Source organism: Prunus persica, chromosome G5 (assembly GCF_000346465.2).
Source record: "Prunus persica cultivar Lovell chromosome G5, Prunus_persica_NCBIv2, whole genome shotgun sequence".
Lineage (NCBI taxonomy): Eukaryota > Viridiplantae > Streptophyta > Magnoliopsida > Rosales > Rosaceae > Prunus > Prunus persica.
In genome coordinates, this window is record NC_034013.1 from 5,929,149 (window position 1) to 5,955,759 (window position 26,611).

Consider the following 26,611-nt stretch of genomic DNA (forward strand, 5'->3'; position numbering starts at 1 on the left):
AAGAAAAAAAAAAAGAATTCCATCTTTGGGACAGAGCATGCACACAAATCGATTTATTTACTCGGTTTGAATCAAAAGTCAATCCTCCAAAATCTCAAGTCAACGGCTTCATTTGTGATCAAATATGAAAAATCCCAATCACCAATCATCAATGCTAAAAAATTCAAGCACTCAGCAGTCACTCAGAGTACTAGAAAAACCAAGAAATAAAAAAAAAACTTAAAAAAAAAAGGGGAAATTACTCTGGGGATGAGGAGTCCTTAAGCCCTTTTATTTATTTATTTTGTCAAATGGTAAAATAGGTGGGTTAAGTTGAGGTTTTTTCTTGTCTTAGAAATCATTTTACAAAAGGTAAATTTGTTAAAAATTTTGAAAATAAAATGGGTGTGAAAATTGAAGGGAGACTTTGGAAAAGCCCAAAGGAGAGAGAAACTTTTTAAAAGAAGCCAAAATAGACAAAATTGCCCTTATTTATTTTTTGATTTCCTAAAGAATCCTTTACATTTGCATGTCTTTGGTTTGAAAGTTGAGAAGTTTTTCTGTCTTTTTTGAAAAAGCTTTGGCTTTTTTCAAAAGTGAAAAAATTTTTATGGGTAAAACTTAAATTTACTAAAATTGAATAAGGGCGTGGGAATACCCGCACTTGTTCTAATGTCTCTCCACCAACAAGGCTCATAAAAATTGAACCCAAAAAAAAAAAACAAGAAGTTCTGTGTAGAAATTTCCCGGTTTAATTATTCTAAACCCTAGGGTTTATCAGAACCACTTCAATTGAACTCTTTCTGAAAGAAATGTCTACAAGAGAAACAGGCTCTATGGCCGCTCTTATCGATTCACTGTCCACTAGCTTCAATCAAGTACCTCAAGCCGCTGTTCCAGCCGTCTTGGATTGCATTTTGTCTTCTTCTGGCTTATCTCCCTCCTCACTTTTTGACTCACTTCTTGATACTTTTCCCAAGCTCTCTGAGGTATGATTAATTTACTTAATCAAATACTCAGTTTCTGAAATGCTGCATTGCTATGTTGGCTTGTGGAGGAAATGCCAATTGAGTTAGATAAAGTCACTCTTTTGGGTTATAACGGAATGCTGTTCGTTTGAATTGGGAAAAATACCAGTTTCTAGAATGATTATTTGGGTTAGTTGAGGTGGGTTTTTGGTTATTTGTAAGTTAAGTGACATAATGCTTGAGTTTTTCGTAGTAAAATGCTGCATTACTATGTTTGTGGTACAGACAGAGCACTCTTTGTTTTCCTATCTTGAATAGTCAAGAAAATAATGTCGAATAACCAAGAAAGCACGTAAGAAATTTAGACAAGTTGGGTGACTTCATGGAATTTGGCACACATTTTTGTAAATGATAATCTGATGATAGCCTTTCCACTTCATAAATACACTCACAGTAAATGCCACAAAAAGTTGGAAGACTCCAATAAAATATATAACCTACCTAGCTTTCTTGTTGAAAATTGCCAAGTTAAATATGTAAGGGGCTTCTTTTGTATTTAATGGGCTGATATGTCTGCAATTTGAGTAATACCGAGTTGCTAGAATGATTAATTTGGATTAGTTGAGGTGGGCTTTTGGTTTAAATACATGAGATGAAAATCATGAATGATTTCTTGAACTTCGTTGTTTATTTATTGTCCAGCTTGCTATTTTACTGAACTAGCGTGGTTGAATTTGAGCTAATGGTTAGTCAGGTTTGTTTATTTTGTATAGGATCTTAAGATACATGATGGGATGTTGGATTCCAATCACTGTAACTATCTGGCATCATTGGTTAGTGCACTTTGCCATCTATTAAAGAAATTCGGTAAGTCATGTCCCTAATTCCATCTCAGAAATGTTTTTATTTTCTTATACAATGGTTGGAGTTTTATATCAAATGGTTGTGAAAGGTGGCTTTAATGTCAGTTGGATTTTCACTATTGTTTATCTTTGGACCTATCCTAATCCTAACCCATTTCCCTACCCTTCCTCACCACTTAGGCTAATCCCAAGGGATTTTATTGTTTTTTGATGCAATTAAATTTGAGTTTGGTACAGTGATGTTCTGATTGGTTTCCAACGTGTTGTGTGATAATGGAAATATATATAATCTTCTGATAAATTGTAGTACGGATCTTTGAAGTGCTTATTTGCTTGACCAAGTTTGATATTTGAAATACAAAACTTCATCCTGTGTGTTTCTTCTAGATAGGTTTTAAAAAAAAAAAAATTATACTCTTAAAATTTCTGACTACACGTAAACCTATTTTAATTGATACTGGTTAAGTATATTAACAAGCAAAGAGTAAACTACTTTCAATCCAGTAGTACGTTCAATTTCAACTAACCCACAAGTGGCCCCTTATTCTTGAACTGCATGCAACTAAACCTAAAGTGTGCACTTTTTCATTGGAGATTAGGCAAGCGGGTGCCAGAATATTGTCTTAATGCTCTGATCTTTCTGTTTCCCGATGTAATTTCTATTTGATGGTTTCATTGCCAGTCCTTAATCATAATTTAATTTCTACTCAGTCGTCATTCTTGTTGCTAAGATATAGTGGGAGAGGCTCTTTACTGTTTATTTCAAAGTGTATAAGTATTGTGTTGTGGCTAAATATTCTATTCAATACTGTTGAATATATTTTCTCTGTAGGTTCTAATCATGATGCTTTGCAATCATTTATTTGGAGAAGTTTTCTTCCATTGATGAAGATAGCGCATATATTTGACCGCAAAATGCTTAACCAGGTATACTTTTTAAAGCTTCTTGTTGTCAATTTGCTGTCCTTACGAAATTTCATCTTGTAACAAGCTGTTGCTTGCTGTGCATGCTGGTGTTGGTTTTGTGCAATTCTGGTACTAGGTTACAGAATCATTTATATGTGTTGTGATCGAGACAAACACCTGGGTAGTTGTGGAGGCAACCCTGGTGCCTTATTTTCTAAGAGTAGTTGCTAGTTCTATGGGTATGCTTCAAAATGAGGTACCAGATATCTTTCAGTGGGTGGTGGGATCTATTGACCTTGTAACTCATTTGGAGATGAGCGAAAAACACAGCCCGTCGCAATCTGGGTCACTTTCGCTGCAAATTTCATGCCACATTCTAACCTTAATCCTTGATGCTGCCCTTCATAGCATGAAAACAGCCGCATCCTCAGAATCAATGATTCCAAATGGGTGTTTTGATGCTCAAAATGTTGCTGGTAAATTGACTTGGGGTCTTTGTAGCTTGACTGAACGATTGCTTTTACAAAGTTTGGAACACCGGTCCTGTGCTACTGGCTTTCTCCTCCCAATAATTTTCAAAGCATTTTCTTCTTATTGCTCTTTTGAAATCTCAATACATGGGCAGACCCTTATACTTTCAAGGTAGTTACAAAAATTTCTTCCAACTGCATTAGTCTTTATTTGTCTTCCTAATTTCACCTGCATTCTAGATATATTGTTTTGTATATGCATATATGTTTTTTTTTTATACGTATACATATTTTCTTTTATATATACATGTGCATACTCTTTTATGTATGTATATATCGTTTCAGCTGAATGTATGTGATTGTCTTCCAGGAACAGTTTCTTTAACAAAATTTGGAAGTGCTGTGGGCTGCTGTTTTCTCTTGGAACTGTGGAGAGAAGAGATGCTTATAGTGTACTGTCCCTGTATTTGTCTTTTTGCTCTTGTACAGAAGAATGCGGAGATGCTGACACAAGTGATAAAGTGGAAGAATTTGATATAAGAGCTCAAAAAGAATTTTGGGACGAAATTAAAAAAGGCTTGGTATTTGCATTATCACTTTTTTCGATTATTATTTAGAATTCATTGATAAGCTCATTAATCTAGCAGTTCAAAATCATAATAATCTTTAATTATTTTTATTTTCTGTGTTTCACTGTTCAGGTTGATAAGGAGAGTTTAGTGAGGAAGCAGTCATTGCATATGTTCAAGACAGCACTACGGATAAATGAAGCAGGTCAATCGTCCCCTGTTTCAGAGGAGATGATATTACCTGAAATTCATTCAATGCCTCACGGCATGACAAAGAGGGAACAGTGGGCTGATAAGGAAGCAAAGTCACTAGGTGTGGGGAAAATATGCAGCCAAGTTGGGTCTTGTCTGAACAGCCAGAAGTGGGAGGCATTTGTACTGCTATATGAAATGCTTGAAGAGTTTGGCACTCACTTGGTTGAAGCAGTGTGGAATTCCCAGGTGTGTTTAGATGGTTATCATGCTCTTCATGTCACCATGTACCTATCATGCTCTTCATGTCACCATGTACCTATTCTAACTTTCTCCAGATGAGATATGGTTATAACAGACTATATCAAATGTCTGTATGAGTATAACTTACTACTTATTTGGAAAAGTAAAATAATGGTTTGGCATTGATGAGGTCAGGTTACAATCTTATCAACATTTTGGATTACCCCATCTTATAACTAATTTTGTTTTTCAGGTATCTCTGTTGCTTCAATACTCCACCACACATCGTAATATTACAACCTCTGTCACTGGAGCAGTTCATCAAAGCCATATTGAAACCCCAGGCGAAATCTTTAACTGGTTAGCTATTTTGTGGGAACGGGGTTTTCGTCATGACAATCCTCAAGGTAATAGTGACTGGAATGCTCAACCATATAATCATTTTTAGTTTAATAGGAATGTTAGTTTACTCTAAATAACTTTTTCTGGTTTATTTGTAGAAACAAATTAATCTAGATATAATTCCCTTTTTTGTGTATGACGCAGTTAGGTGCTTGATCATGCAGTCATTTTTGGGCATTGATTGGAAGAATTATGGAACTCATACAAAATCAGTGCCTGTATCTTTTGTTCTGGGTCCATTGATGGAAGGGATAAATGACCCTGTGCACCACAAAGAATTTGGTTTGTTATCTTTTTGAGTTTGCATTTACAACTTAACTCAGCATATTTGACTTTTGTATCATATTATAGGTCACTTCTTAGTCTTATAAGGTAATGGTTCATTATTTTATAGGTCATGCTTCTATGTTCAAATATCATACTTTTTGCAACGATTACTAATCTTTTATATCATGGTGGTGGATACATTATTATCTCATTTTGCATTCTTCCTGATATAATCCTTTAAGCAATGATATTGATTAAGAGTGTTATAATCCCACTAGGTTGACTTACAACTCTGTTGTTTCACTTATAGGTGTAAAAGGAATATACTCCTCAATGACAATTGAAGGTGCAGCTAGGTTTCTACACCAATATACAAGTTGCTTGAATGCGGGGTATGCTACAATCTGCTTAATGATTTTTCATCAATGAATATAGTGATAATAGAGAGCTACAGAAGAAGAGGTTTCTCATATGAAATCTAATTAGATTTTAGTTTGAGTTTTCTGGAATGTGTTCACTTGAACATCTGAAGTAGGTTTCTTTGGGTAATTGCATTGTAATGTCAACCTTATTCTCTGGTTTAATTGGCAGTGTTACATAGACAATTGAGTTTTTATATGCTAATATTTCCTCAACTGTGGTGCAAGTAAATAACATGATATGCAGGTTGTTTGTACTCACTTTAGGATGTAATATATGCATGCATACCTACATAGTCACAGAGTCGTATATATGTGTATATATATATATATATATATATATATATATATAATAGCGATTTATTTTCTCGTGAAAAATTGAAGGCCCCTTTGGGGGGAAGGAAGGCAAAAGTGATGTGGAACTGTGTTGTGGTAGCCATATTTTGCGTCATTTGGATGGAGTCTGGGTCATATGGGGGATGACGTGAAGGTGGTGTGGGAGGAAGTTCGATTCTGGTTGTCATCACAGGCTGCGGGACACCTGCTTTTAGGGATTTATCTTTCCTTTTCATAGGGTTAGATTGGAGAGCTGCTGCAAGATAGGATTGGGGTCTGTGACAATGGCTCTTTTCATTTCTTTAGAGCTGTGCTATGTTCTGTTCGGTTGGAGTGGTGGGATTTTGTTGTATTGCAGTGAAGTGGACATCTGGTCCACTGTTTTATTTAGTTGGGGTGGTGGAATTCTGTTCATCAGATTTGAACAAAAAGTTTCTTTAGAAATCAAAAAGTTTCATGCTGCAAATTTAGTGCCTTTTCTGTGGAAGTCTCTGTTGCTTTTTAATTGATTTCTGCTAATCTTGTTTGGGCTTACTACTTTTAAACATGTGTATGGTATTCCTGATTGAACGTGTTTTTATATGTTTTGGTTTGTTACGTTTGATTCATATGTTGTAATAGTTCCTGCTTTTGTTAGGTGTTGCACTCTTATCATTTGTTTGTTTTTTTTCTTTTAAATTTTAGGCAAGTGGATTACGAGATCTTCCTTGGCACTGTCAGAATGTGATAATTAGTGTCCTTAATCCGTTGGAACAAAAATGTTTCGGAATATTTACATTTTCCTTATTGTTGTGTCTACCTTGTGCCGCCTTTCTTTTTTCTTGTTTGGATGACTTATTTATTCTGCAGCTGCTAGGTTGTACACTTCAGTTCTTCTGGTTTTTCTCTTGTACACTTTCCATGTACTGGGGTTTCACCTTTTAAAAGATTTTATTTTATTTTTATCAAAAGTTACTTTGCACATCATTGTTGGGGCTGGAAATTAATCGCATCATTCATTTATTACTTTTACAACTTGCATGACAGTGTTTTGCTCAGTTCAATTGCTGTCCTCTGAGAAATTTCTGTTGGGCTTGATGAGGTTGATATATGCTTTACTCTTTGTTACTTATGGTTGCAGGATGTGCGTTGCATTTTTGATCAATTTAGCATCTACTGCTAAGGTGCAATCATTTGGTAGAGCTGGATTGGTGTGCCTTGCTGAATGCATTTCTTCAACTGCTTGTCAAGTTCGAGCAGATGATAATGAAAGTGAAGCACAGTGGTCTGAAGATGCAATTCCTGGCATGATCCAAGTGGGAAATTCCCCTCGCAATGACAAAGTTGTTTTGCTTGATGCTTTGAGATTTGTTATTGAGAGCAGCAAACAACATTTCAATCCTAATTATCGTCTTCGAGGTCTCTAATCACTAATCTGGTTAGATTATAATATATTGTCTTTTATATTGAATATCTGCATTGCAATGGTTATTTGTTAAAAGGCCAGAGCATAACTGATCGGACATCTTCATGGCTCCAGTTTGTGAAAAAGTCCTGGATTCTGCTGCTTCAGTGGTGTGTGCATGTGATGTGCCTCTTGATATACTTATGCACTTCATTTCAACATTTCCATGGGAATTCACTGGCTTTGGTGGTATGCTTTATTGTGCTCACTTTTTATTCCAGCTTATTTTCTATTTATCTGTGAAATAGTGAAATTACATATGCATTTTATGCATGTGTGTCAGACACATACACAATTACATGTATGTGCGAGTAAATGCCATATTCTTACTTATTATACATATGTATATACATGGCAATGTTCTCGTTCCAGACTGTGTGGCAACATCTGTGTTCTGGACCATTGATCAATTTGATTCTTGTCCAGATTCAGTCTGATAACGTAAGCATTTTTCCAGCAAGACAAGTCTAGTAAGAGAACATTACCCTGTACATATATTATATTCATACATCATAGATGAGTACATGAAGATACATATACTGGCATGCATTCAAGATCCGTGTGGTCCTTAATATATATTTTGTTGGTACTGAATATGTGATACTGATCCATAAACTTTGCTACATTAATTAATAAGAAAGAAAGAAAGTGTGAGTAGTCATAAAGTTACCATCAATGGATATTGAGACTTGATGTATGCAATCTTGTGAGACGTTTACTCTCTCTCTCTCTCTCTCTCTCTCTCTCTCTCTCTCTCCCCCCCCCCCCCCTTCTCCCCCCCTCCCCCCAAAATTTCTAGGTTCCTTAAGAGTGAAACTACAAGAATGGCTTATGGGGTGTGGGAAGAAGCATTGTAGTGCCAACTGCTTCAGTACTGAAATGAAGCTTCTTAAGAGTATTCATGACTTCCCCAATAGGTTTACAAGTCGTCACATGGTTGATGATTCAATCACTTTTGATGATGAAGACTTGGATGCATGGGAATTTGAAGCGAAACGGTGGGCAAGAGTGCTTTTTCTTGCATGCAAGGAGGAATATCAATTGATACCTATACTGATGGTAAGACTTTTTCTGTGTTCAAATTGTGATTTGCTGTATGTTCATCCTTTGTCTTCCAGTTTTGGTCAGTATATTTTGACAAACCAAATTTGGTACATTTATCCTACTGTCAGGTATTGCTGTGGAAGTACTCTTTTATGATTTTTCCCAGGATGAGGTTTTGACTTTATGTTTTTTCTGATGCATTCAGTTTATTCAAAATCATGGTCATGAGCTCTGCCAAGAAAACAATAAGTTGGACCAAATAACTGTGAAGTTTCTCATCCTCACCTTGAGCTTGGTTCTGGAGCTCCAGATGATGCAAGAAAGAGTTGCTGAGTATAGTTCTAAAGTTAGAGGCAAATCAGAATTTCATGTGCTTGAATCAATCGATCAGTTTGGTCATGCAGATGCTCTTAATTTATGTCAAAAGTTTACCAACGTTTTTATTTTTATAATGGTATGGAGACCAAATTGCACCAAGCTTATAATTTTTTTTCCTTTATAATGTGCTTCCCCTTTAACTTGTCACTGTTTTCTGTTTGTCTTTGTTGCAGGAAGAGTTGGTCTCTTTTGCAAACTTGTCTTGTTCCATATTCTCATATACTGATACCACTAAGATGGCAGATGCGATCCTTCCTGGTTCTGTGAGAGGAAAACTTGGAGGTCCTAGTCAACGCCGGTTATCATCTTCTACCACCACTCCGGTGTTGCAAGCAGTATGATTCTGTGTCCTACTACTTACCTTTGGTTTACTTAAAAATTTGAAATGCAGTGGATCATCTGCAAACAAAGGCACATTGTGTGCATTCTATTTTCATTTAAAATGCCTAATTGTTGTGTACTTCTTCATCTGAAAAGGTGGGTACAGTTCTGTGTTAGTACGACTAGACTAGTTAATATTTTTATAGGTTCCTGCATGGTGGAGTTAAAGAATGATCCTCTTTTCCCCCTCGCTTATCATCTTTATCTCAATACTGGTGACTTCAAGTGTTTACAGTTTATCTTAGTCAACAATGTTTTGTTGTTCATGCACCTTCTGATGCATCTTTTTGTAGTAATTATTCTTGTGTATTCCATTTTTCATGCTTTTGTTTCTGCTCTTGCATCTTTTTTGGTGATTAATTTACCCTTCATGGGAGTTTCACATTTTAGATTATAATATCAAAGAAATATTTATTACTTTGTTTTTCCTGTTCACCAAAGCATTCACGCATTGTTTTGAATATGTGCATTTTTATCTTGTGATCTTTCACTAACCATTAAGTTGCCTTCTCATTAATGATAGTGGTTTTACCGAAGCACATCTTATTGTTGCTGATTTTTCTTTTCCTGTCTTCCTTCTGTTATAGATAATGTCCATCAAGGCTCTTGCAACTATCTCATCATGGTGTGCACAATTTAAAAGCCACGGATCACTTGACCTTGCCTATAATTTTTTGTGGGAATTCTATTGGAAAACTGTTTCCTCTCCAGCCTGTAATTCAGAGGTATGTTGTAGATTGTGTTATATGAAGAATCAGTTTTAAAGACTTTCAGTTTTTCATGAGCTAATTTTAGTGGCTTATCTGTATGCTCCAAAGCAGACTGGAGCTGAAATATGTCTTGCAGCATATGAAGCATTAGCTCCTGCCCTCACAGCACTAGCGTCTGTTTTTTCTCCTCAAGCTTTGGGTCTGGTCAAGAAATATGACAGCTTGTTGTTATCATCAATTGGAAAACCTCTGTTAGATTCCTTGGTTCTTTCTTTTCTTCAGAACATAAATAATCTCCTTGCAGTTGGAGTATTTGTACGGACTCGACGTGCAGTTTTAATGAACTGGAAGGTGAGGAATCTAGCAACACATTGTCAAAGATTTTGATAAGATTTTTGTCTTATTAGTGCATTTCATACCATATGGAACATTGAAATTTTGTAAATAATACAGCCAAATGTGGCCTTGTTATTTTCTAATAAGTCGCTGAGTCTTTTATTATTTCTGTTTCTCTGCTCTAAACTTCTAATACATCAAATATCATTTTCCATCATTCCTAATTTTCTCTTGCATTTCAGTGCTGGTACTTGTCATTTGTGTAAAGGTGAATTTATTCTGTCTATGGATATTTAACTCAATACAAGATTTTAACTGGTTCGCTGTGACTGATGCAGTGGATGTGCCTAGAATCCCTACTTTCAATTCCTAGCTATGCTTTTAAAAATGGGCTTCATCTGGAGGACAATAGCTTTTTCTTCTCGGGTGCTGCTCTCAGATGGATTTTTACTGATCTTCTTGAGAGGTACGAAATGAGAAGAGTTCAATGGTACCGATTTCGTTATGGTTTCTTCCCATTAGAGATCTAATTTTTGTTGGGTTTTCTTTTGGTGGTTGGGAAGAGGGCTGTTATCTAGCATCTGTCTTGTACAAACAAAGTCAGCAGTTTGTGCATAAATCGTTTGATTTATTTTATTAATAATTAGTGTTTATATTAATGCAATGAGGCAATATATTATTCTAGAACAGGTGGATAGCTCAAGATCTCTTTGAATCACTTTTCTCATTTATATATATATATATATATATATATTTATAAGAAACAAATTTCACTAAACAGCTAAAATCCGCAATACAAAACTGAGTGAACCAGAGTGAGCTCCACCAACGAAATAATACAGCCATCATAACAAAGCAAACACATTCTCCTACAATGTAATACACCTCTATCCAACCACTGCTCCCCAATCTAATAAATTTACAAAAAAAAGAAAGATCCCTAAAGGCTGGAGAAAGAGTAGCCCATAAGCATGCCCAAACATTTGCTGTTGCCTGGTGTCTAAATGTTGTTTTGTAGTAGTAAAATTAAAGGAACAGAAAGATCTCTCTTTGCATCGCTTCTCTGAATACTGGAGAAATATACTTTAGATACTCTCTTGTGTGCTGTCCGAATATGGTTTTGTTGTAACAATAATGGCTATTGCTGATGGAGATTTTATGTATTCCTTTTTGACCCACCACCTTTCTTCTGTATAAATTTGCAGCCTTGAGAATGCTGGGGAAGGTTCTGTTTTACCAATGCTCAGATCAGTCCGATTAGTTTTGGGCCTATTTGCCGAGGGAAAGTCTGGTTTACTTGTCTCCTTATGTGATGGGGTGGATGCCCAGGTTTGTTTCCAAACTCTTAGAATTGTGCTTGTGGATGCTCTGTGTCATGGTAGGGTAGCATGTGGTTGTGATGCCAGCTGAATGACAGCCTGGATATATTTCTGTGGAATTTCACTCGTCAATTACCATTTAACTATTAATACTTTCCAGTCCCATTGTGAACCACTTTCCCTTTTTGGCATCCTAATTTAGGTGCTGATCCTTTTACATATTGTGTATAAAACTTTTGTAGGCCATATTGTGGCTTATGAGATAGCTCATTAATTTGGAAGGGATTTTCTGAGGGGGAAGAAATGTTTAGAGTGTTTCTGTTTAGACATATGTCTAAGAACACCCAGCTAACTTCTTTTATCATGGAACGTCAAATTTACCCTTTAATTTTTATTTTTATTTTAAAACTTACAAGAAAACAAAAAAGAACATAGAATCCCAGCAGCTCCTTCCTCCTCCTCCCCCCACCGCCGGAAACTCCACCACCACTGCGAACCTCTCTCTCTTTCTCTCTCTCTCCTCTCTTCTCCACTTTCTCATTCTCTTTCTCGTTTCCGAGAGAGAGAGAGAGAGAGAGAGAGAGAGAGAGAGAGAGAGAGAGAGAGAGAGAGAGAGCAGTTAGGCAGTGGTGGTGGGAGAGGAAGGAGGATTTGGGCTAGGTTTGTCTAAACTTTTTATATATAAAGTTTTTGCTGGGACTGTGTACTAAGTTTCATTAAGGATAATACTGGGGTTTATGGTGTTAAAAATATTGCGGGGGGAGGTTCAAATACAAACCTCAATGTTTAAATTTGTTTTTGTATGTTGCTTTTTAGTTTTCAACTGATTTTGGAAAACTACTTGGGCTTTGAAAGTTACACCTTTATGAGAAAAGAATTGCATAAAAATTACTTCATGCCTGCTGTATCTCTTGGAGTGGTATAATTGCATATATATTCCAGTCATTTAATGTCCTTGTAACTTTGTTGGTACTTAATTCAGTGTAAATGTCACTGTGAAGGGAATTCTTGATGGGGGTACTGGGGGAATCTTAGATTGAGATTTGACCCGTTAATTTAGTTCTATTAACCTGGGGACAAAGATAAGCTTTCAAGCCTAGGGCATAAGCTAATCATGTGTGAAGCGGATATTTTTGTTCCATTGGTGTCAAATGGTAGAACGAGTCCCTGGAGGACTGAGGGTGGTTAAATTGTTTGTCTGTGTTCTTGCTTTCTTTGTGTTGAAATGCCCTTTATCTCTCTCTCTCTCTCTCTCTCTCTCTCTCTCTCCAAGGCAAAGATGATCCTCTTAAGAGATTATGAAGTAATTGAATGTTTATGTCACCAGTACCATTTTATAGCATTTTCTTTAGATTATGTTTTGTTGAAGTGAAATAGCTAAACTTTCATTTGACTCTTGGTTAATTCAGATGATGTGGCAGTTGGTTCAGTCTTCTTGGATATTGCACGTCAGTTGCAACAAGCGGAAGGTTGCACCTATTGCAGCCCTTTTGTCTTCTGTTCTGCATTCCTCCCTATTTAGTGATGAGAGCATGCATATAACTGACGGTGCACCTGGGCCTCTGAAGTGGGTGTGTGCTCTCTCTCTCTCTCTCTCTCTCTCTCTCTCTCTCTCTCTTTCTCTCTCTGTGTCTATCTATCTATCTATCTATCTGTCTGTCTATCTATCTATGTATATATCTATCTATATATCTATCTATCTATCTATCTATCCATCCAACTATGTACATATATTGTTAGATAGATATATATGTACGTGTTTACATATATGAACCATTCTCTAATGAGGTGTTTAAATAAGTGTGTTAAACTAAAACTTAATTTTTAATCCCAAATAATATATCGATAGGGTTGAAGATGAATCTGGCACAGCTTTTTCACACAGCTTTTTGGCCCTTAGATGTTTTATCATCTAAAGGTTGAAAGTGCATCTGACACAAAACAAAAATTTCTTTATTATTATTCTATTGGTAACATTAAACACACTGCCTGAAGCGTGTTTAATTTTCTTCAGGTAATTTGTGCAGTCACCTTCTCCTTTGTAGTTAATCCTTTCTCTCTCCCCGTCTCTCACCATGTTTTTCTTTCACCTTCCTCCCTGTTAAAAATCTGGCATCTTCTTTGTCTACTATAGATAAGAATCAATACCAGGAACCTATTCTGACTAGTAGGATGATCTGATTTTTTAAATGAAGAGTTGGAGAGTGCACTGGGGGAACTTTTAAATGAAAAGAAAATGTGCAGGTGGCAAGAAAAGACACCCACACACCGGCATCTCTCAGTGTGTCTGTCTCAGTCTTTCTCGCTTTGGTCTAAGCCCTTCCGGCCACCACCAAATTCAATTATGTGCTCGCTAACCATATGTCCCCTCTCTGACATTTCTTATCAAATAGAAATATCTTGTAATTTCCTTTAAATCTGACATCAAACTTAAGCTTTGCAGATATGGAAACTTTAAAATTTTAGAAACCCATTTTTTTTCCTTTCTAGAAACTGTATGACACTCCTTATCAAATTATGTTTAATTCTTTTAGAAACCCATTCTTTAATTTCCTTTCTTCTCTTTTCCAGAAACAAATGCTTCCTTTCTTTTACATCTTAGTCCAGAACAAGTATCCCTAAATTACACTTGTCCAAATGACTGTGACCGCAAATGAGAAAAACGAAGAAAAATCAATTAATTAAGAACCATGGGAAGACAGAGAAGATAGAGGGAGAATTGAAGTGAAATTTGAAATCTTTTGTTTTGATTGGCCTGTACATAATGTTGATCAATGAGATTTGATAGCCATATCTAATGAGTTTCGGTGAGGAAGAAAGTGAAGGAACTGAGAAGCTTATAGGTAGGAAGAAAATAGTATGAGAGAGAGAAGAGGGCTAAGTGAAGGAACTAAACACATCTTGTACAGTTTGTCTAGTGTTCCAAATATAATAATAAAGAAAATTTATGTTTTGTGTCAAATGCATTTTCAACTCTTAGATGATAAAACGTATATGGTTTAAGAATGTTTCTAAAACTGTGTCGAAAACTGTCCCTTGAACATGACCCTACACATGAAAATGTACTCTTGCCAAATTGTGAATCTGGTCCGGATTTACAGTTTGGCAAGGGAAAATTCCCCTATGATGGCTGTATATTTATGTATCGTGTGTGTGCATGTTGAGTCACACTTATGTTGTTTCTGTTGATTACGAGTGTACAAGGTTATTGATCCTGTCTTGATAAGTATAATGTTTTGAGCATCATCTTTTTTTTTTTGGTCATAAGAGCATCATCTTTTAACATCTTTTTTTCTGACAGTTTGTTGAGAAAATTCTTGAGGAAGGCACAAAAAGTCCCCGTACAATTCGTCTTTCTGCATTACACTTAACAGGGCTGTGTCTATCATATCCTAGGATTATAAAGTACTATGTGAAGGAGCTGAAGCTGCTGTCACTACATGGTTCTGGTGAGTTACACCTCATATAAACTTCTCTTTGTCAAAAAAAAAACGTTACACATCTCATATGATAAGGTGTGTTGATATTTATATTGTTTTCCATTGTCATAGAATATGATTTGTAAAATGATTTTTTTTCCCCAGTTGCATTTGATGAGGACTTTGAAGGTGAATTAGCTGACAATCATGACACAAGGACTGAAGTTTCTTTATTGGCAAAAGGCCCTGATACTGAGCTGACCAAAGTAGGCTACATAGTAATTGAATTTAATGTTGGTAATATATTGTGGCAATGAAGACGTATCATCTAACTTTGACAAGGGAATAACTTCATTGATATTCATATGTAGCTTTGGGGCATTTTCAATAGTAGAAGCTAGTTTTGGTTATCATAGAATTTTTAGCTTCTCATAACTAGGAAACTTCAATATAAGTCGGCTTTCCATTTAGAAGCAACTTGCTTGTCGTAGGTAGTTTGTTTTAATATTCTTTTTTAACTGGGTCCTGGGTCATGTTGTTGACCTGGACCTTTGAAGGAAATCATATACAAGTATGATAAGTCTGCATGAGATATTGTTCTATTTGCTTGGACCTTACTTGAACTTCATTTTTTTTTTTTTTAATCACAACATAAAGAGACCTTATTCTGGTTCAGATTGATTTCAGGCATTTTTAATCTCTCCAGGTAACCTTTTAGGGAGTTTTGAAGTTTGTAGTCTAAATATTTTCTGGAATCTATTCTCAGGAATTTATCAACACAGAATTGTATGCACGTGCCTCTGTTGCTGTTCTGTTTTCCAAGCTAGCAGACTTGTCCGATTTGGTGGGATCACCAAATGAAAATGAAGATTGCCATGCAGCTTTGGAATCTGGAAAAATATTTTTGCTTGAGCTTCTAGATTCTGCGGTATTCATTTTGTTAATATGTTTTCCATGTCTTCTAATAATATTTTCTTGCAGTTGCAGCCTTCAGTTTTTTTTTTTTACCTGTAAAGGCATCTGCTTTTTTTTTGTCTTAAATACCTTTTGGATGCATTCAGTGCTTATCATGTGTTTTCTGTTTCGCTTCTTATCCTTTCCTGTGTCCTAAAAGATACAGCAGGTTGACCTACTAGCATAGTTGGACTCTTATCTTCCCAAAAAATTTAATTGCTTGCTCAACTGAGTCTACTCTGTTACACTTTTGCTGTCACAGTTTGTTAATTTGATTATTTAAGCTTGCCTACTATTTGGTTTCGCTTGTAAGGGTTGCGGTTAGGTATGGTTTCCCGTGTACTTTAATTCCCAAATAACCCTCCCACATATTTATTAGGACCTTGAGTTGCTGGACCCACACAATTTCCACATAAAATGATTTGACACTGGAATCCTCTCTCTCTCTCTCTCTCTCTCTCTCAACTCCTATGATTAAATATATCATTCAGTCAATCATGTCGTTGTTGCTAGCTTGTATGATTTTTATTGTTACAGACTTCCAGTTACATTACATGCAGTGCATTCTCCAAAAAAAAAGTTTAGGTGCATATTACTTTTGTTTAACAGAATGGCTAAAGATTGTAAAAATGGTGTGCTGATGTTGATCATTTGCAAATGTAGGTAAACGACAAGGATCTTGCAAAGGAGCTGTATAAGAAGTACAGTGCAGTGAGTATCCTTTCCCTTTAAATTGTTGAGAATAGGGACCTCAGCTGAAACTACTAAGCCAGGGCAATTGTTTTAAGTTGAAGATAGATTTAGAATGGGATTTCTGTGAATGACTAGTGAAAGATGTCATTGAGAAAATAATAATGTGAACACAATCTGCAACTGTTTGTTTTGTGTAAAATCTTCTAAACCTACTGTAGAAGATGCTTGAATGAATAATTAGACATGTCAACATTGTGCTTATTCAATAAGAATATAGGTTATGGATGGTTGGATGGTGTATATAACCTCTCTGTTTGTTATGTTTCCTTATTCTTTTTCTTTATTTTTGTTTATCTTAACAGATCCACAGGCGTAAGGTACGTGCGTGGCAAATGATATGTATTTTGTCACGTTTCGTCTGTCAAGATATAGTTTCGGAAGTTGCACACTGTTTGCACTTATCCCTCTATGTAAGTAAACGTTGTCTCGTATCATTGCTCTGTGATAGGGATTACAAAATTATAATCGTTTTTGTAATGGTTGTCCCCTCAAGTGGAGAGGGTTTCCTCTGTGATAGTGTTCACTTTTATTGCTTCTATAATTGTACAGTTATGATGGTACACATCTGTTATTTTTAAATTAATTACTTGTAAATTTAATGCAGAGGAACAACTTACCTGCAGTTCGTCAATACTTGGAAACATTCGCAATTAATATGTACTTGAAGTTCCCACCATTGGTAAGGCTTTCTTTAGTGGTTTTACATTGCAAAAACAACCTCTTTCACTTTCATAATAATTGTGAAGGAGAGGGAGCGGAGTATGTGTGTTTAGTTTTGTTAATCAAGGGCTTTAAGGATGTTTATTTCCACATGCAATGTGACTTGTTGTTTCTCGGATAGCAAAATGGTTTTCTATAAATTGACGTGTAACTGAAAGTGGACTTTGCAAGCTACATGCACAAGGCTGTAAAGAAACTGAAAGCGGACTTTACAAGCTACATGCACAAGCCTGTAGAGGAAAAGGCTTCTGCATTAAGCAAATACTTACTTATTTGGTTCAGCTCAGGTCATAGTTATGTGTTGACTGTTAATAACAGTGCAAGAGAAAAAGGATTAACAATCGGCTTAGGATGGTTTATCTGATGCTCTTGCTGTCTCGATTTTACTTGGTATGGTGCTTAAGTTTATTGCTCTATTCTGAAGGGGACTTGTACACCTTTTTTTTCCTTGTCATTTAAGACACATCTTCTGTGCCACTTGGTTTTTATTACAGTATATTTTCCCTTGGGTTTTTAATAAAATATTAGCACTTGTGGACTCTATGCTCTTTTTATATTTTCTACTATATATATATATATATATATATATATATATATATATATACAGTCCGGCTCACATAAGGAAAAATGAGGCCCTGTAAGGTCCCCTTTAATAAAAGCCCTTAGATTAATCTAACTGCATATATAGTTAATAATCTTAACCCTCACTAATGCTCCTCTTTTTACTCAAACAAACCCTTCCCAGCAATCTTCTCCTCCTCATCCTCTTTTCAGCCTCATTGAACATAGGTAGGCATAACCAACCTTTTCAAAGGCAACTTCTTGCTGTTGCTTAACTTGATTTCAAATTGGTTCTTTGAAAAAAAAAATTTCAGAAAATTTTGTCTCTTGAATATCCAATGGGTTGATTTCGATTGAATCCATCTTTGAGTTTCGCATCCGAAAGGTTCATATAGCCGTGGTTCTTAATGAATATGGTGGAACCACAAGGGTATGCCCTTCATTCATCTTGAATTTAATTCCTGATTCTTAAACACTAAGGGGGGCACACCCTTATGCATCCAAATTTTTTGCATTAGAAAGCTACACAATCAAAGAAAGAACATCCAAATTGTTTTCTGATGACTAATACCAATTTTCTGAAGAAGAAAAAAATTCAAAGAACAAATTTGAAATCAAATTAATCAACAGACTCAGGAAGAAGTTGCCTGTGAAAAGCTTGGTTCAACGAGACTGAAAAAGAGGGTCAAACCCTAAAAAGAGCGAGAGAGAAGAGGATGAGGAGGAGAAGATTGGTGGGGAGGAAGGAGACAAAAGCATTGAACATGTATTCCTTTTTCATTTTCTTTTTCTTTTTGCAAATTAAAAGAGATTGTTTAAATAAAAAGAGGAGCATGAGTGAGGGTTAAGATTATTAAGTATATGTACCCTTAGATTAATTTTAGGGCTTTTATTAAAGAGGACCTCACATGACCTCATTTTTATGTCCTTAGGTGAGCGGGACTGTATATACATATGTATCTTATCAGTTGCCATCATGATAATACCATAACATGTTTTTCCTAGCTATCTTGGAGCTCACATATTGGAGGTCTGATGTTTAGAGTAAAAAACAATATGGTTAATGGGAATCTTGGTGGTCTATGCACCTATTTTAGGTGTAGGAGCAAAACAATAATTAGGCTAATTATTTGCTACAGCAGGGTTTAATTATTTTCATTAGTTACTTGTACTTGTGGGATTTTTGTTTACCTTATAACCAAAAAAAAAAAAAAATGATTGCTGAGATATGGAGGCTACCCATTGTAATTGAACCTTAGTTGTGCCTGTTGATATTGGAATATGAGAATGAACTTAAAAGTTGTCTTGACCTTTTTTCTTTGTTTGTGGTCGTCAAGTTGTCTTGAGTTTTTGCTTTCAGTTTCCTACTTTTTTCTCCATGTCCAGTATTAATGCTTGGTTAAAGATTGCTTTTCTGATGATAATATGAAATGAAAACCTAGGTCAACATATGCCAAGGTTTTGACAATGATTTATTTTGGCATATGTTGGGCAGTTCAGATTTCACACCCACACTATACATGGGTGGTGTACAGCTGGAACGAGAAAAATGGAATGTGTACGTTTGTACCTAATTTGCTGAAAAAGTCACAGTTTACTGAAAAGTAAACAGTCCAAAGTAACCAGGCTTGGGTTTGCGATAAGCAGGTAGTTAATTAACTGGTTAATCATGTGGTTAGACTTGGATTGGCTTTTTCTTTTGAATGGTGTTGTCCAAAATGCAGCCTGGAAGTCATGAATTGATAATGTTAAGCGTGAGTACTATGTTTGTGGAGTTAGGATCCAGAACCTTAACTCAAGGATGAGGTCTTTCAAGGCTGTTGGGATTCTTGATTTTTGTCTTCCATAAGTTTTTGAACAAGCTTTTGGGATTTAAAAAATCAAAGATCCACACTTATTAATTCCTACATTATTGCTGGATTGCAGGTTGGGGAGCAACTAGTTCCTGTGTTAAGAAATTATGAGATGCGGCCTCAGGTATATATTCTTTTGGAGTCGTTATGAGTTTATGACCTTTCTTCTCAATCTCTTTTTCTTGCGGTTTTCTGATATTCTTAATGGTTGAAAAGTGCTACCTTTAGTTCCTCTTGGAATCTTAATATTTAGGAGCAGGAGATATATTATAAGGGAACACTATTTCTTAAGAACTACATTTTTCATGATACCTACTGAAGAGCTTCTCGGGATTGCAGTTGCCTGTCGACCACATACACATAATGTTTCTTGTAGACATAATTTAGAATCTCCCTTTTATGCAAATTCAAGTTGTTGAAAATTATAGAATATTTGCTCTAAGCTAGGACAAAAGACATCTAGACTGAAAATAAAGAAAAGAAATATCATAAACTCATAAATTGAGCAGAAATTCATAGCTCATGGGCTCTCATTCCACTTGATCGTTGTTAGTGCACGTATCCAATTCTTACTAAGAAGAGTTAACTTTTCTTTAATTCCTTGTATTTGGGTACATATAGATAGAACATTACATTTCCATTGACATGACATTGGTTCTATTAGCAGTTTATAGCTTTATTTTGAGAATTTTACTTTTTACATATACTCTCCCCTTAGGGTAATATCCTTTGATGTATGGTAGATCTCTATTCTACTAATTATTAGACATTAAATGCAGGCGCTCTCTTCTTATGTATTTATAGCAGCCAATGTCATACTCCATGCATCTCAAGCTGTTCAATTCAAGCATTTGAATGAATTACTTCCTCCCATAGTTCCACTTTTAACCTCACATCACCACAGCTTGCGTGGTTTTGCCCAGGTTGGCTGATTCAAAGTTGATGAATACTGAATCCTTTCTATTCTTTCTATTCTGTGTGTAATGCCTTTTCATTTATTGTGAGTTGATTCACTTTGCAGTTACTGGTTTACCAAGTTCTTTGCAAATTTTTTCCTCCATTAGACTCTAAAGCCTCTGAAACTATGACTTTAGAGAAGAGGTGCTTTGAAGATTTGAAATCCTACCTGGAAAAGAACTCTGATTGTATGCGGTACGACATCTCAACATGATTTTCCGCACTAAAGTGTACTTCACCTTCTTTCTTATTATTTCATTGGGATAAAACAGGCAGTACAAATAATCTATTCCAAACATTTTATCTAGTAAAAAAGTTGAAACATCTATCTCCTAAGCTAGCTTTTCTCAATAATTGATGCTAGTCTGTAGTTATGTCTGATGTGCAATTTCATCAATTAACCTGGCAGTGGTGGCAGTGACGGCAGTGGCTGCTGTTATGTGCCTACGTTATATGTTAGGGGCAATGTTTGGAATGATTAAACGTGTTGAAAATAGGGTATCAAATAAACCTTGTCAAGTTTTGTTTCCTTGTCATTACAAAAACTTCAAATAAACTATTGGTCCAAGTGTGCTTACTCAAAACATAACTTGTTAATTGATTATAAATCTGGGATACTCATGGGGAGTTTGTGGGTCCAATACTTGTTTTCGGGGTATAATGACATTGAATTTGCTGCGAGATTGTTTTTTGTTGATAATAGTAATTTGTTAAAAAGAGAACAGAAAATTCCAGTTATACAAAAAATATACAATGCTAATCATGAAGAGAAATAATCTATAAAATCCAGAAAATAGGTGAAAGAAAAACTGAAGAACTATGCATCCATGCAAGCAAAAACCTAAAAAATGATGCCTTGATCTCCATAACGGAATTGTCCATACCTTCAAAAGTACGTGTCTTTCCCTCCGAATATACCACAGGAAGCCTAAAGGGGCAGCCTTCCAAAGAGCACCTTCACTTTTTTTCACCAATTTACCATTACAAGAATTCAAAACGTCAATTATTCCAAATATGATATTTAGATCTTTTCATATTACTTCATTAAATTGGAAGAATAATCCTGTTTAAAATTTTTATCTGTTTTCTCTTTTGTTGTTTTGGTCAGTAAAAGCCAGCAATGCTGTTTGAGTGTAACTTTGATCGGTCATTAAAAGACAAACTGTTTTTTAAGAAATAATTTTTTCAAATGCAAATGTAATGAAATATGTAAATTCAATACACAATCCTAGTCCCATTCCTCTATGAACTTAAATCATATTCAACAGCTATTTTTATTTGAACGCCACGTACACACTTAGCAACTAAAAATAGTAGACAAGGTAGTCAATCAACTTCAATGCAAAACATATGTACAAATGTATGTGTTTTGCTTGCAATCAAGCATAACTTAAATAAACAGACTTTTGTTTGTGCCTCTTATACATATGATTATGGTGAGATCTGACATTAATTTGATCTGTTTCATTTCAGCTTACGAGCATCAATGGGAGGATATCTTGATGCCTACAGTCCGAATAGCTCTGCCACTCCTGCGGGGATTTTTGTTAACCGGGTTGAGGTGGGTCTTTGGTTGGTGATAGTTAAGTTATAGTATGTATGGCATTAAGTAATCCTTTTAGCATAGCAGTTCTTATCAACTTCCCTTTACTTTTGCATTTCTATCTTTTCCTCTTTTAAAAGTATTTTTCAATTGAAATAAGTAACAGTGAAACCTTCTGGGAAGAGAAACACGAATCTAAAGCATAATCAAATATGAGATATCGACTCAAAATATGAAGCAAGAAGAGAACACATATCTTCTTTCCATATAGAATAAGATGCTTTCATTTTCATGTAGAAAACAACACAAGCTGTCTCCTCACAGTTATTGTCAGTTCAAGCTGTGTGTATAATCGTTATGTTTACTAGTCAGTATTTGTTTCTGCTTGAGGGGTATCTGAATCAAATCTTCTTTTGTTGTATTAAAGGAACTCGAGTTTGAATGTGTACCAATGTCCTTTATGGAGCAAGTGCTCAACTTTTTAAATGTAAGTATATTTTCATTATCTCGTGAAGTTTTCTTCTATGTTCGGTAACTCAGATTCCAGTATTGCAGGATGCTAGAGAAGAACTTCGGAGTTCAATGGCAAAAGATGCCGTGACTATTAAGAATGAAAGCCTAAGATCTGATGAAGATGAAAACTGTACAAAAATACTGTCTAATGCCAATGAAGGAAAATTGCATACCCAGCTGCCTAAAGATATTTCACTGGATTTTCAAAAAAAGATTACCCTCTCTAAACATGAGAAGCAAGACAAGGCTGTTAATTCCTTCTTGGGCGACCAGGAAACTTACAAACAACTCGTGGGTATGTACAAACTTGGACGGATAGCTTATAAGGTGCTAATTGTTTTGTGAAAAGTCAAAATTTTAATGGAAAATGCCTACTTATCTCAACTTTTTCTCCCGATCCACATGGCACATGTTATAACCACATCACATAATTATACTAAGAAAGGGACAATGCTAGAGAACCCAATGTGAAGATGGCATATAGGTTGGGAAACTGTACAGATATTGTGTTCCATAGCACTGTCCATCTTAAAAGGCTTTGCTAGAAAAAATTTAAATTAATGTAATCTCATGTGCAATACAACAGAAATCGAGAAGGACGATAAGCTTCTTGCTCAGGTGCTGCAGTCTAGAAGTCTGGCAGCGGAGGGAGAGAGAGCAAGCAGACAGCATCTTATCCTTGTAGCATCTCTGCTTGATCGCATACCTAACCTTGCTGGCCTGGCACGAACTTGTGAGGTGTGTGATGGGGACTAAAAAGGCCATTTTCCCACTCTTCTGCTTGTTGTATTATGTGTAGAGTTTTTCAGATCAGTTTCTCATACATCAATGTTCCTTGCCAGGTATTCAAGGCATCAAGTTTGGTCGTTGCAGATTCTAACATAGTACATGACAAACAGTTCCAACTCATCAGGTTTGTTGATAATTCAGTACCATCCATTTGTAACTTACATTATATATATATATATATATATATATATATATATATATACCTATACACATACGGAGTCTTCGTGTTTTTATTTTTTGGTTTTTTGGTGTTTTGGTGATCTCTGGAGTTTAAAATGTCTTGAAATCTAGTCTGGTACTGTAAACTGGAAAATGGTATGTTTGGTAAACTCAGGGTTTAGTAACACCTGAGATGTGGAGCATGATCCTTCATCAGTAACCCCCCAAAAAATTCCAAAATAATGTTAATTGTTCGCTAAAGTTCTCCTTCTAACCTGGAGGTTCCCAATGGTGGTACATCTGTACTGTCCCCCACATTACTTTGCAAAACAAAATTTTCCACTCTGGTGGTCCACTTGGTGGCACAATATATGGATTTCTGGTGGGCAATAAACTAGATGTTTCTTGAAACTTTGGTTTATTTTTAAGTAAGATTACGGTCGCTGACCAATCTTGAGATATGGGGCTCATATAGAGATGTTGTCCAATAATTGGAACCTTCTAGATCCTCATTTAAGAATTATCCACTATCTAATATATATATTATATAAATGTATATCTTGCCAATTAGGTTCTGTTTGTCTACTATTTTTGTTATGAGACACAAACTGATCTCCCTCTCATCTGATACAGTATGGTATATTTTGGTTATTTGTTTACCCAATAAAACTTTTGTGTTCTATTTTTCAAATGAATGTCTTCGTAAATTAATTCCTCAATTTTTTTCCCCAGTGTGACCGCAGAAAAGTGGGTTCCTATGATCGAAGTCCCAGTGGATAGTTTGAAGGTTTTCCTTGAGAGAAAGAAACGAGAAGGCTTCTCAATTTTGGGACTAGAGCAAACTGCAAATAGCATACCTCTGGACCAGCATATCTTTCCTAAAAAGACGGTGTGTTACTCTGTGAACCCAGTCCTTCATTTTAATTTGCTGACTATCATTGCATTGCATTTGGGAAAGTCCAGTTCACCATATTGCAATGCATGATATATATAATCTTTTTCTTTTTTTTCTTCTGTGTATATACAATATCATTGTGGTGCTTGTATACCTTTAACCTGAAAAAAAATTTGTAGAGAACATAGTTGCCGCATTCTGGATGTTACAAGTAACCATAGTGTCTATAATTGGATATTACAAGTAACCATAGTGTATATAATTTCCCAAAAGCTATTTGTTCTTTCTATTGTTATTCTTTTCTTCTCAGTTGCATTGTAATATCGAGGGTCGTGGCAGCTATTTATTCAATGGAATTTGTAAAAGGTGTTTCGTTTCCATTATGAGACATTGTTGCATTACTCATTTGCATCCATTGGACAGGTACTGGTCCTTGGGCGTGAAAAGGAAGGTATACCGGTGGATATCATACATGTTCTGGATGCTTGCCTTGAGATTCCACAGTTGGGAGTTGTTAGATCTCTTAACGTTCATGTCAGCGGCGCCATTGCTCTGTGGGAGTATACTAGACAGCAGAGATCCCAATAGGTTTTTGTTTCTAAAAGCCATACGTGTTCTGTTTGGTTATACACAAGGAAAACCTGTTCAACCCAAGACGTGAGCAGCTTTTAACAGTCAATTTTGCAACACAGAATTCAGAGGCAGTTGTCTCATTGTCAACAAAAAAATGTTGTTCATGGGAAGAAAAAAGGAATTCAAAGACCGGATGTAAAGGGGGGACAAATTAGCATGGAAAATGGTCAAGACCTGCTTATATTTTGAGTGGTTAAGAATGGGAGGAATGTGGTGTGTTAAAACGCATGAATCTGTAGCTCTTCGGCTGCTCACTCATTGTACCAAATTTTTCTGCCATGGAGGATTCCATGAGGTTCTTTACACCCATAAGTAAACCCTGAAAAATCATTACTTAGTTTATTGTGAATTCTTATATCCTCTAAATTGTTGTATGATATTCGGAACTTGGGATTCCGTCACAGCTTCTCGTCCTAATTTTACTTTGTCATAATGAAAAAAAAGGATAATATTCTTGTTAAGGAAAGAGCGATGAGCCAAAAAGCCGATTCACTGGCTTGTTTACAAGAAAAAATGGTCTTTGTAAAAATAAATAAATTACATGGGTTGTTAACTTAAAGTTTCACTTTCGTTTTGTAGATGAGTACATCTTGGAAAAAACTCCTCGTTGCTTTTGCACCTGAAAGGATTTGAGTTTAGATTGAATTTTCAAACTAATTAGCAAATGTGACTCTTATAACAACATAAATAATGATCTAAAAACCAAATAAATATAATTAAAGTTTTCAATTACCTTCAAGCTTTTTCTAACAGCTTTTATTTTGTTACTGGTAGTAGAGCCAGTACGCTTCTTTCTTGTCTTCCTGTCTTTCTTAGCTTGTGAACTTGTTAAAAATCCAAACATGTCTGGGATTTTCCAGTTGCCAAAGCAGATTGGAGCTTTTGAAATCTTATTTGGCTTTCTTCTGACAGCAACAATCTAACTACAACAACTTTACCAGTCAATCTGTAAAGACTATAACATAAAGTAACCTTTTCTTAATAAACTTCTTAATAGTCATTGCTGATCATGGCCTCTCTCTAATTCACATCTAAGCCCAAGTTCTTTTGATAAGCTAAGTGCATGTTTGGTAACTCTATTTTAGGGTAATTTGTTGAATTGCCTTTGAATTTGTACATAACTCTCAATTTATCTCATAACCTTTTTTTAGCTAATTAAGGGCCCGAATTAAATTTTATTATCAATGTTCCTCCCACCATCAAAATTCGAACATTTCATCAATTAATCTGTCATTTGACTCACGTTGACTCTCTTTTGAAGGTTATTTTGGTCATTCAACGCGGGTTCTTCATTGTCAACCGCACCAGGCTTTTCGACCATTGGGTCTTCATCGATTTGGCAGCCTCAGCCTTGCAGAGACCACCACCATAGCAACTTGCCAGTAACAACAGATTCTGTCAAAACTCACCAAGATGAGTTTGCTAATGAGAATATCAATTCAAACATAAACATATTCACAAACCAGATGGGGCTTCCTCAGCATAAAAGTATAAAGCAAGTTACGGTGGAGATGGTGGGTCCTACTTTGCTTGGTCTCCGTCTGAGCTTCCCATGCTTCGTGAAGGTAACATTGGCGCTGCCATGCTTGCTCTTGAGAAGAATGGGTTTGCTTTTTTTTTTTTTTTCTTTCTGTTT

At 35.7% G+C, this 26,611-nt stretch overlaps 1 protein-coding gene across 1 annotated transcript; it reads left to right on the forward strand.

Annotated features, from left to right (window-relative positions):
* On the forward strand, positions 633 to 25,436 carry LOC18775749. The gene is made up of 35 exons (XM_007210112.2): positions 633 to 968; positions 1,721 to 1,814; positions 2,643 to 2,737; positions 2,853 to 3,358; positions 3,557 to 3,767; positions 3,888 to 4,196; positions 4,444 to 4,597; positions 4,737 to 4,874; positions 5,170 to 5,251; positions 6,735 to 7,012; positions 7,134 to 7,247; positions 7,858 to 8,117; positions 8,308 to 8,556; positions 8,654 to 8,815; positions 9,449 to 9,586; positions 9,683 to 9,922; positions 10,246 to 10,373; positions 11,113 to 11,236; positions 12,636 to 12,797; positions 14,528 to 14,675; positions 14,811 to 14,911; positions 15,412 to 15,573; positions 16,263 to 16,310; positions 16,655 to 16,762; positions 16,957 to 17,031; positions 19,560 to 19,610; positions 20,266 to 20,409; positions 20,508 to 20,638; positions 21,917 to 22,004; positions 22,414 to 22,473; positions 22,542 to 22,794; positions 23,086 to 23,237; positions 23,342 to 23,412; positions 24,180 to 24,336; positions 24,766 to 25,436. The coding sequence occupies exons 1-35, from the start codon at positions 792 to 794 to the stop codon at positions 24,928 to 24,930; spliced, it is 5,535 nt and encodes a 1,844-aa protein (XP_007210174.2). The 5' UTR covers positions 633 to 791; the 3' UTR covers positions 24,931 to 25,436.